The following is a 12,381-nucleotide window of genomic DNA, read 5'->3' as shown; positions in this document are numbered from 1 at the left end:
CGCCCAATGGCACCAGGACGTGCCCAGCTCTGCGCCAGGGCTCCTGTCCCCACTGCCACTGGTGGCACCCACCGCCGGGTCTTGGGCAGAGCCCGGGGCTCCGTCCCAGAGGCGCCGGCGCTGATATGGGCTCCCTGTTTAACCCAGCCCAACACTTTACTCCCCAAGAATCAGTTTTTCAAAGAGTCTCTTTTAGAAAAAAAAAAAGTCTCTTTTAAGTAAAAAAGTGATCTCGAAGGTCAAGCTGGATAGTTAGGTTAATTATTCTGTTCTCCGAGCTGTTTCCTCCAACATAAGCCACTCTGTTCACCTCAGCCTTTAGTCACACGGAGTTCACTGTCCTTCCAGGCCAGGGCTCCTTTGCTCTGGAAGCTGCACGGACGAGTCTCACACGTAGCTGCCCAGCTGCCTCTGCACTTGTCTCCCCGACACGCCCCTTCCTCGGGCGGAGGCTGGCTACGGTGTCCGTGTCAGGAGGGCAGGGCGGCCAGCAGGCCAGAGCCGGGCCAGCCCGACCCCAAGCAGGACGTGCATGTGACTCGGGGTGCCCCGTGCTCCCGAAGCTGCCTCTCCTTGCTGCCCTGCGTGAGTCCCACTCTGCAGCTCTCCCCTGTGCCAGCATCCACACTGAGCCACGGGTGGGACACCTGCCTGCTTCCTCTGGAGAATATTCCCATTAGCTTTGGTCCCATTGACAGCCTTAACTGAACCGTGGACCCACTTGTCGGACCTGAAGCCTGGGGCCTCTGCAAGCTCAGGATCAGGACGGCTGATCCCCTAAAGTGTGGAACGTGGGCCTCAGGAGGAAGCTGCCCAGATGGGCACCTTTACTAGATGCCCCCCCCCCACGCTAACAGGTGCTGCTCACACGCCCGCCATCCCTGCTGGGCGCGCTCGGGGCAAGGGCACACCTAGGGAGCGATGGGGCGTAGGGCCCATAAACAGGCTATTCCAGCACGGAGAGGGAGACAGAGTCCGGGTGGCAAGGAAACAGGCAGCCTCCGAGGCTGGAGGTCTCGGAGAACAGAACGCACCCCTGGGGGGAAGGGCCCACGGACACAGAGGGACACACGCACACATTCCAAGGGCAGGTGCGGCCTCAGGAGCACGTGGCCCATGCTGGGTCCCAGCCGGGGAGCCCGTGGCCGCTGCCAGACCCAGACCCACAGCGGCCACAGGTCACAACAGGTGGAGGAACAGAAGAAAAGGTTTTTATTCATGTTGAGTCATCACCAGTAAAACACTCACACTTGAAAAATGCCACCATGAAAGTCAGGTTTCACCATAAAAATGTGATTCATGATTAGTATGTCAAAATGTATTTCTGAACAAAAAATATTAGTCATTCGAAACCTAACTCGAGGAGCGCGTGGGGAAATGGACGTTGTCGTCACTGGATTCGAAGCTATTTGACATCACTCGACTAGGGGTGTGCGGTGATGACGGAGGTGGCTCCTCCCAGGTCTCATTAAAGGGCCAAATTCTCCGCATGACCGGAGAACGACAAATCTCTGACGCTGCTAAGTCACCCAGAAATTTCAAAAGCCGCCTCCTGCTATCCTTTCAAACCATTTCACTGAAATCTAGCTGTTATCGGGTATCACAAAAATAAGTCCCAGCTGACGTAGATTGCAGGGGCCCAGAACAGAAGCACATGCTACAGGCTACCGGAAGTGACTGCTTGCAGAGGCCAGCCAGGGAAACGCACTCGTAACGAGCACCGGGTCACATCGCACGGCGCTGTGCACTCACACAAACGTGGCACGCCACAAGGCGAGGCCAGACCCACAGGGCCGCTCCCGGCTCGCCTGGCCCACTTTCTGTTCTACTTCCTCTCAGCGCTCCTGGCTCAGGTTCACCTAGATGTTACACAATCACATGGTCATGTTAGAGAACCTTAACCATCTGCTATGGCGTCCCTTCACGTAATGAGGACCCAGCAACGATTTCTGTAACATTGAGGCAGAGATGAAATGAAAACCTGGCACTTGATGAACCACGAAGTCTGCTCATTTACTGAAATCACTCTCTTTATTAATAAAGGTGACTTTTAATTAAAAAAAAACATAATTTAATTCAAATAAAAAAGTACAAAATGTAGCACACAATCACAGCTTCCCTTACGTGACTGGGCACACACACGCCTCACTTCCAGCGCAGTGAAGGTTGCGGCCCCATGGGCAGCAGCACAGCAGGAGCATTGAGTCCAGCGCTGGCTCCGTCAGGAAAGGGCGGCGAGGAGACTGTGCAGCGTCCAAAGCTCGTCACACCCGGTACAGTCCTAGGCCACTACTACTGTTACAGTCCAATTTGAATTTTAATACGATCGACGGACAGATCTGAAATGAAAGCACTGCTTGATGGTTTCAGATGCATTTTGGTATTAAATACGCTTCCAGGCATCTTTACACACAAGTTACAATGATAACGAAGACAGCCCACGGCTAATGGCTTCTTCTACGACAGGGGCAGCGACCACGAACGTTGTCAGCCTCAACTCCTCAACTCCATGGATTAGAAGTCGTAATGACCTCTAGATTTCTTCAAAACAAGCAAACTAAGTAGAACACATTTTAATATATAAACCTTAATGGTCTAATAACCCTTCCAGATGGAAGGAAATACAAAATAAAGCTGACATATCAAATCTAACTTTCGGTAATAAGCTTCAGGTCACTTTGCCAACTATTTGTACAACCACCTAATATCAAATATGCTTTGACTCTGGATGGCTAAAGCCACACACACACACAGAGTTGTGTAACCTACAGCTTTATTGACACTTTTCAGTAAGCTCTTAATACTCATATTTTCATGGGTTCAGTCCTTGTAATGAATTTGAGTTGTAGATAATCAAATTTCCACAGAGAAATGTGTAGCCAAATCAAATCAAGTATATCATATCTTCCATACATGGGCTCAAGTAGGAAGCATTTTGTTTAGTATAATGAAAACTTAATTTTTAAAAATATCTGCAGTCTTTTTGAAACACAAGGCACCAATAGGGAGCAGACATTCCAACAAAGAGTGATTGTCTGGGAAAAAAAAATGGAACTGATCAGAGTCCTTTGTCCTTTGTTGATTAGAATACTTCCTTCCTTCACGGCTATGCAACATCTTCCAGATAATCCGCAACATCACTGAGCTGGGACACAGTCAGGTCCTGTGTCAGGTCATCAAGCTTTGTTGTTCAAAAGAAAAAAAAGAACGGGTATTAGAATACAAGCAGAGTTATAAATAATCCTTAAAATACTTGCTATAATTTAAGTATTATCTTATAATCTACAAACTGCTTCATATTCACCTTCTGTTTTGAAATCTGTGAGAATTACCAAAAGGCTGACCTAATAGCAAAACAAAAAACCTGCTAACATATCCCTCCGAGCTCCTCTGGTATCTTCATAGCAGCATGCCATGGCCTCCTGAGGGTGGCATGAGGCGCACAGGTAAGTGGCTGGCTACTGGAAGCCGCTCAACGTGTCAAGAGCTCTCACTCACCCTCACCAACAATCCAGTGAGGCAGGCATTCCCATTTCCATCTCACAAACCAACCAAGGATTGAAGATTAAAGCCTGCCTAAGAAACCACAGCACATAAAATAGGTGCCCAGATGCTGCTACCTCAGATGTGCTGTTTTCATTGTAAAACACGCCTCTCTCAAAGGCTTTCCCCTGCCTGCTCATTCCTTGATGGTCACAAGCATTTGGAGAGCCCTCCTCATTCTGGAAGGTTCGCTCCCTTTAGGCTGTAGCAACCCACAAGCCCAGAGGCACTCACGGGAACAGGGTCAGCTGTGTATGGGCGCCCACAGGAGATCCTGAGGTGCTCCCTGACCCTGCATCTCACACACATCTAAGTATGTGGAACATGGATCTCCAGAATGGACACCTAACCGTTCAGCCAGCCTGCACTCCTGTTGCATCGTCCCGTGGGACTTCTGCACCAGCCCTGATCTGCCTGCTGAAATGCGGCTTCACCTCCGCCATCACAGCACCCTTGGACCTGTGCCAATTTCCACCCTGACGTCTCCAAACAGGACCTCTTGCTTCTGCTGACTATACCACTGAGGAGGCCATTTCTGACTCCAGGACTTGGGCCAGGAACTGTCCTGTCACAACCTTCAACTGTCTCCTAATCTGCGTAAACTGGCTAGAGCTCTGCAGTAAATAAGTGTGAGACACACACACATGGCACTCGGCAAGCAACGCGCACACCCACTTTATCACTGGTATTGAGGTCATCAATTTCCACAGAAAGATCTTCTTCGATCTCTTCACCAATACTCAGCTCACTTTTCTCTGATCGATGGCTGGTACTAGTTTGAGAGAAAGAATAAGGAAAAAGAACATTGAATATAAACATTTAAATAAAATATAATAAAACAATATTAAATATGATTTCATACATATTATCTCACTTGATCCTTAAGTAACTAGCGAGGGCAACACAAACAGATGAGTCACTTCGAGAGACAAGAAAAAGGTGTCCATAAAGGTGACCAGGACACAAGTCAAGGAAGATGCAAACACAGATTTTTAAAATTTCATCTACCACATCATGCCCGTCTCTCAAAAAAATTGTTTAACAATAAATTATTCTGTTAAAAGGTAAACATAAACTCCCAATTGGGGGGAAAAAAAACCCTGTCAATTGTGTAAAATTCTCAGACTCTAGTTTAAAAGTTCTAATCAAATCCATAGTAAGTATTTCCAAACTCTCCAACAATGCATGGGTTATGTTACATATGTAAAAAGGCTATCTGAACCAACATAGTAAGAGACGTTATCTGAATCAAAACAGGAGCTGCGTGTGGCTGCCCCTCCATGATGTCCAGGACCTCATGGCCCACAGCACCTAACACCTGGGAGCAACCCCATGACACTTCCTTGGGTTCCCTGCTTTACCCACGCCTATCAGGCAGGCCTCCTGGACATAACACATTTGTTCACATCCTAGTGCAAAACGAAAATAGGCTTCAAAGTCCAATTTATAATTCTGGACTAACTATCCTTGTCTCTTCAACTGCAACCAGTATGAATGAGAGCGCCGACTACCCTAAAATAAGCATGAATGGAATGGCCACACCTCTCTGGGTCAGAAACTATTCACGATGTACCTACTGCCCAACTACTTTTCTCACCTGTTGAAGTCATCAATGTAGTCATCTTCCTCTCCAGTGCCTGGTAAGGTGAAGAAAAAATATGTTTATACCGACATGCTCCACAATTTATCTGTGATCATATACACAAATTTCTTTCAGGAAACACTGCATCAATGAATAATATTGCATCATTTAAAAAGAAGTCTCCAGAATCAGAAATACTACTATTAACCATATATAATATGAAAACAAAGGACCAAATAAACTGCCTGGGAAATAATAAAATGTGTGTCATGAAATGTAGTTAATTTTTTTATTCCAAGTACCCAAAAGCTGTGTACGTTTACTATTTATAAAGTCCCTCTGCCCGTCCTCCACATGTGCACTCTCTGTATCAAATAAATAATTTTTTTTTTAAAGGAGGCAGCTGAGAGCTGGACAAACCAGATGCCATTAGAGTGGTGGAGAGAACCCTGAGTGGAAACCTAAATAAAGTACCAGAAGTACAAATTATTGGGAAAGTGGTTCCAAGAAGAGACATGTGCAAAGGCCCAGATATAGGGAAGGTGCGGTGGTTTGGAAAACAGTAAGGAAGCCAGTACAAGCTCAAAATAATCAATCTGGGGGGTGGAGGGAGGTGAGAGCAGAAGGGCTGGCAGGTCATGCTTGGGGGGAGGGGCAGGAGTGCAGGAGAATAAGGAAGAGGCGTGTAGTTTCTATCTTCTGAAACATCCAACCCCTGTGGGAAGATATGCGCTGAGGGGCGGGGGATGGTGGGGATGGGGAGGGCGACCACATCAGGAGGCTCAGTCAGTTGTCAGTTGAGCATCCAACTCTTGGTTTCAGCTCAGATCATGATCTCAGGGTCGAGAGATCAAGCCCCAGTCAGGTCAGGCTCTGTGCTCAGTGGGGAGTCTGCCTGACATTCTCTCCTTCCCCTTAGGCACTCTTTCTCAAATAAATCTTCAAAAAAATTAAAAAAAAAAAAAGACCACCTTTGCCCAAATTGTCCTCAGTGCCCTTACCCATCAGGTCTTGGGAGATAAGTCACTTCTTAGGTGAGGCCTTTCCAAAATGCCTAGGCCAGGATAAGTCACCCTATGACCTGTTTTCCTACCAGTGCATGTTGACTCGCTAACAGGCCAGGTATTTGGAGGGACCTGTTTCATGGAGATCCTCCCTACTACAACCCAAGCTCTATGGTGGCATATGGAGTAACTCTGGGTTCATGAAGACTACCCAAACATCTCATCATGAAGTACACACTAACACTAAGCCACTTCAGTTAAGATTTTATTCTAAAAAATAATCACCTTCAAGCAACCAACACTAAAATTAGAAATCTAGTTACCTAACCCGAGCGATCCAATTTTATCATTGACCAGTTTCAGATCTTTCAACACTGCGTTTCCTCTTTTACCTGTAAAGGAAAAATATTCACACTAAATTGACTTTTAGAATACAACAGTCTCTAAAATCATACCATTTTTCTTCAGCATAGAGTTTATGACTAAAATGCCATAATGGAACACCAAGAAAGAAGTACAAGCTCTGATGAATGATTGCTGGTGTCATGCATTGCATCTCCTCGTTCACCACACGAACACCAGTCTTTATTAGAAAATAAAATACTTTCCAGTCCAACTAACCAGCATATCACTGTCTATAATGAGCCTCACCAGTATGAGTTCATTTCTCTCATCAATTTTACTTTCCTCTGAACTTCTCAACGTTGCTTTAATTCAACTGCTTTTTCACTGACCAAACTGACCTCACTGGTTTTATTTCTTCAGTCCCAAGTGCTCAATGTCCCTTCCACATCATTATTCCCTGATCAGTGTTAAGAGTGACGTGATTGTGACATCCTCAACCCCTACTGTTGGTGACAAAGGCCAGGGGAAAGAAGAACAAGAGGTAAACTGATGGGCGTGCATTAGCAAGCACACAATGAGTTTGCTAGATAGCTAAAAGCAGCCACACATCACCTCCTTCACCTGTCCTATGGCAAATCCTACTGCCATAATATGTGATATTAAAAGGTTAGTAAGGGCAGGCCAGGTGGCTCAGCAGTTTAACGCCACCTTCAGCCCAGGACATGATCCTAGAGACCTGGGATCGAACCCCATGTCAGGCTCTCTGCATGGAGCCTGCTTCTCCCTCTGCCTGCGTTTGTGTCTCTGCCTCTCTCTCTCTCTCTCTTTGAATAATAAAATCTTTTTAAAAAATAAATAAAAGGTTAATAAATATTGCAAAGTTATGCAAAATCACATCACAGTTTCCTAATAAAGATCTGCTTTTTAGAAAACGTTCTCAAAAGAGGCACACTTATGCTCTGAACACACGGTCGATTATATTTACTGTGGTAAACAAAGTTCACCTACGTATCTACATGTTTATGGCTGTGCTTTCTTTGGTCTTGTTGCCACCTGTGTGTTGGGGGGAGGCAGGAAATAAACTGTGGTGTAGCTATCCTGTATCTTCCTAAAAACCCACCTCCCTGCTACATGTAAAAACATCAGATTCATATTCCAAAGAATGAAGTCTTGCCATCTGCAACAATGTAAATAGAGCTACAGAGTATAATGCTAAGTGAAACAGGTCAGAGGAAAGACAAATACTGTATGATCTCACTGGTATGTAGGATTTAAGCAACAGGTGATGGGGACTAAAGAGGACACTTATCATGATGAAAAAATAAATAAATTTTAAAAATCACATTCACAAAATGATGCCAATATCCAAGGTAGAAAAAAAAAAGACACATTAGACCCAAATAGCTAAAGACTGAATATTTTAACATTCCTATGACAATTACTGTGGTACCACAAAATCTATAAAACAAATTATTAAGAACTGAATTTAAGTTCTACTCAAATCAATCTAAATGTTCAACAAGAGGAAAATGATTTAAAAATACTACATTTACTATACAAGGCAGCTAAAAAGCCAATTTCCTGAAAGTATTCTGATGGCACAGAGAAACAGAATACAAAATGATGAAGCAAACGTGACCATACTAAAAAGTAGTGAAGAGGAAATGTCGGTGGTTTTAAAATTATGGGCTTTCTTAGTACTTAAGAGAAAACACATCCTCAGTCCTCAAAGTCCACGTCTTCAGTAAGGAGACCGGGGGCTTCCAGGCACTCACTTTCAGAGTCTTTCAGTGAGGGGGCTCCAGCAAGGGAGCTGAGTCCACTTTTCAGAGGGGGCGCATCAGAGAGTGATGCAAGGCTTCCTGCTTGCTTACTAGGTTCACTTCTCCTAACAAGAAACAAGTGGACAGTTAAAGGTCACACTAAGACATAAGCAACTTAAAATATACATATCACATATGCACACAGTGCTGGGAAAAAGGTTAAATATTTCATAGATTCAAAATCATTAAGTATTCCTACAGGGCAACGCAGGCTGAGCACTATCATCAGCAAATCCAAATGGCAACTTACCAGTGAGAAATCCGCTCAGCTCTCTAAAACAGTTTGATGTCTTACAAATTTAATTGCTCTGTCCTCTTCAGTGTGAGTTTTATCAGAAGCCCCCTCCAGCATGCAGCAAGGCAGGGAAGGGATGGCCCAAGAGGTGACCTGACCTGCACAGCTGACCTCCCCGACATCCTGCGCTCCCCACCCTTCAAGCAGGTGTCTACCTGCCCCACCACCGCCCTCCACACCCACGGCCCACCCTCCTCAACCCCTCCCGACCACTTCCTACATCCTGAGGCCTCCTCTCCAGCCCTGCTCTGCCCCCACCCACTCGGCAGGAACCTTCAGGCTACTCCTGGCACACCCACCCACCTGCCCACAAGGGCACCCACATGCCCCCTCATTCCAGCAGACAGCCTCCGCACTGGGTGCTGCCCTGTGCACCTAAGCACAGCAGTGTGGGAACCAAACTCTCCCCCGCCCCTCAGCATATCACTCCTTCTCCTAACAGTGGACTATTCTCTGTAGACATGCACCCTGGGATATTCCACATTATTTCTCAACACCCTGCTCCTTCACACCCCTGTACAACACACTTACCAGGAAAATGCTCCCCATTTATAATCCCCACCATCCTTTCCTGAACCCACCCTAATCTTTGATACCCTGTCCCCCGCATCCCCACAATCCCATTATCCCCACCTACACAGGGCTACGTGCAATAGCTGACTTTCAGCACTTAGCTCGGGGACCCATTCCAGCCTCCTCCTTCAAGGACACCTCTCTTGGGTCTCCTTAGTCCCCTCCCCTCTTCTCCTCACCTCACTCACCTCCACACTGCCACTCCCCAGGTGACCATCTCCAGCAGGCTTGAAAATGAAGATGTCTCCCCTAACTCCTAGACCCTTTCCCCACCGTGGGCTTGACCTCTGCCTTAGCAACCTTCCCACCCTTGACACATCAGAAGTGAGTTCTAGACTGTCACCTGGCATACCTGTGCAGCCCACGCTTGCTCTCCACTTTTTACCTGTCCGTGGTGTTTTCAACCATCTAATTATTCAGTTGAAAACCCTGAACTTCTCTTGATGTCACTTCATTCTCTAACACTCATCAGCATATCCTTTCAGAGCTAACCTCAAAAGATATTCCCAAACCACCTATTTCTTACCACCTATGCCACCATCTTCCACCTGGATAATCCTGACAGCTTCCCAGCTGGAGACTCAGCAGGCAGGTGAGCCAGTGACTCTGCTGCTCTCAGATCCCGGGGCTCCCAGGCTCCCTCAGGGTAAAGCCACACTCCTGCTAGGATAAGCACTGCATCCCCCTCCAGAGTCTGTGTCTACAACTGCCCCTAGCTGATCTCTGACACCTGTCACCACCTCTGCTTGTGCTGCTCCCTCTCCCCAGAGTTCTGAGAGCTCAGGTATCCACCTGGCTGACTCACCCCCTTGAAGCGAGGTGGTCCCTGTCCTGAGGCTCTAACTGAACAGCACATACCTCCACACACTCACCCCCCCACCCTTAGCTTGGTCCCTATCACTCTGACTGCATCCACCCACACAGCATGTTGGGATCACTTCTTTAGCCTCTGTCCACAAGAGCATAAGCTTCTGGAGGCAGGAGTGTTTGTGTTTTAACTGCTACATCTTGTACCTGAAACAGTACCTGGCATATGACAGGCACTCAGTATACACTTACAGAAATCGTTAATACACAGGTTTTTTGCCACCTGGAATTGTTTTACAACATAAAGGCTTTAAGGAGAGAAAATCAGACTTACATATTCAGTAATTACAGAAGATTTAGGAGCTCATTTTTTTAAAATCCAAAAACAAGAGTTTACTCACCAACCATAAGTTTTCTCTGGTTTAGGAATGGGATCATCAAAGAAAGAATCCCCTTCCATATCACCATCTGGACAAAGACCAGCTTTGTCTTTGACATCTAGATTTTTGTTACTTAAGAAAGATCCAATTTTTGTTTCATGGGCCAGCAAGTGGAGGCTGCTTTTGCTCTTTGGTTCTGCTGATGAGATGCTTGTATCACTCTGACTAGCATCATTGCTGGCCTTCTAGAACGAGAGAATGGGAAAGAGAAGAGGTGTCTTTGGTGAAATAAAACATTAATAAGCTATCTTAAATAGTAAAATGTCATGTGAACATACGCGAATCTGTGTCTCGGTGTGCAAGGGCACGTGTGGGGTCTCACTACTGCACAGGGGGTGGGGAAGACCCAGGACCTAACAGTTCATCCCTAGTTCACAGCATGGTTAACTTCTGAGGGCGAAAATGTCAACTGTCATATGTTTACACCATTCTTTGTCTCCCTTTCTAAATGGAAATAATTTTACCTATCCCATTTATAAACAAACTTTCCCATTTATAAATAACTTCTGCATTTCCTCTTACATGTACATCACTGCTTTGAAAATTATCTTAAATTAGTAAATTTCCAACCTGCAGAAAGAAGAAGGCATTACTAGTAAAGATGTAAGATTAGTTCACCTAAAGGAACAAAATATTAAAAAACAAAGTGGTCCATCAGTAAAAATAGCAGTTTTCCATCCAGTGCCAAATATAACACGCGTGAAGGTGAAAGATGCCACCTTTACCATTGTTGTTCCAAAGGTAGACTTGCTACAGAAAGCACTGGTCTATGTTCAGACTCTCAGATAACTTCCTCTCATGCCATGGGACATGTGTACCATGCATGTTTCTGGGCATCTTGAATCGTACAAAATCCTCAAGCATTTTTATGCCTGTCTCGCAGATCTGGTGAAGTTGGCAAAAGAGCACACTGCTTTCTCGTTTTCAGCTGGCCTTAATCTGTACTTCATCATTCTAGTCCACATTTGGTCAGATTTTTTTTTGCCTTTAGGAAGGCTTATTTTAACAACAAAAATAACAGCAAACACAAACAACCATGCTAGTCACGACAGAGGTAGCTGACATTTCTGGAGAGCCTTCCCATCTTCCCATAGGTTATGTCCTCCTCACCCTCAAAGCAGCCTATGGTGTGTGGGGAGTGGGTTCTGGTTTCTCTGCAGATATGGAAGATGAGGCATGGTGTGCATTTTTTTTTTTTAAAGGTGACAAACGTGGGTATCCTATCTCCTTGGTGACTTGGTCATACAAGCAAACATGGCAAAACCTGCTCTGAACCCAAAAGAACCGCACACTGATGAACCAATGTGAGGAAAGGAGCCATGACATTCTGGGTGGACAGAAACACAATGGCAATTTGGTGCAACGCTGCTATAGATACTGTTGGTTAAAGTCAACCTTTTCATTCCCCGAGCTGTACACAAACTCTCTGTTCCCTGTTACATGCCTGCCTGCTCCATGCTGAAGGAGACCTCGGGGTGCTTGTAGCTGAGCAGAATGTCTGTAATGCACGTGGATGGATAACAAGAGGAGTTTAAATGCTGGCTGCCGTCTGTCAGGTCCGGGTGCTTATGACCAACCAGACTCTCCCTGCATTCCTCATTCTCCCCATCTTGAAACTGCTGGCTCCCCATGAGTGAGGACTGGCTGAGAACAGCATCTGACATCCGGGCAGAGCCTGCCGGCCCTGAGGGGTGGACTGGGCCCTATACATCCTACACACAGTCCGCGCCCCAAGGACTAAGGCCAGGAACAGGGACCAGTTCCCTGGGGGGTCAACTGACCCTTGGCCCACTTCTCCAGACTCCCCTCCCCCATTTTCAAAGATAAATGAAATAAACGTGCACGGACTGCCAAAATACATACATACATATATATATTTATATATTTTTATATGTATTTATATATTTTTTTATATTATATATATATAATATTTTTTTTTTTTTCAGTCACTTGTCAAGGTTCCCAGAAA

General features: G+C 45.7%; 1 protein-coding gene across 6 annotated transcripts in view; it reads right to left on the bottom strand.

The window, feature by feature from the left end:
* Positions 1-2,012: 2,012 nt before the first annotated feature.
* Positions 2,013-12,381, bottom strand: part of CEP43 (centrosomal protein 43) — a 29,754-nt gene continuing 19,385 nt past the window's right edge. For 4 of the 6 annotated variants that reach the window (XM_025422737.3, XM_025422740.3, XM_025422739.3 and 1 more), the window contains 6 exons: positions 10,374-10,597; positions 8,250-8,362; positions 6,453-6,521; positions 5,141-5,180; positions 4,219-4,315; positions 2,013-3,181 (listed from right to left, as the gene is read on the bottom strand). In XM_025422737.3, coding sequence (XP_025278522.1) covers positions 3,107-3,181; positions 4,219-4,315; positions 5,141-5,180; positions 6,453-6,521; positions 8,250-8,362; positions 10,374-10,597 — 618 coding nt within the window. In that variant the 3' untranslated portion in view covers positions 2,013-3,106. The remainder of the gene's footprint in view (positions 3,182-4,218; positions 4,316-5,140; positions 5,181-6,452; positions 6,522-8,249; positions 8,363-10,373; positions 10,598-12,381) is intronic. The other 2 variants (XM_025422738.3, XM_025422741.3) reach the window with 1 other exon arrangement.

The sequence above is a fragment of the Canis lupus genome, chromosome 1, assembly GCF_003254725.2.
Source record: "Canis lupus dingo isolate Sandy chromosome 1, ASM325472v2, whole genome shotgun sequence".
Classification (NCBI taxonomy): Eukaryota; Metazoa; Chordata; class Mammalia; order Carnivora; family Canidae; genus Canis; species Canis lupus.
Note: the sequence above shows the minus strand (reverse complement) of the source record. Positions and strands in the feature narration are given on the sequence as shown.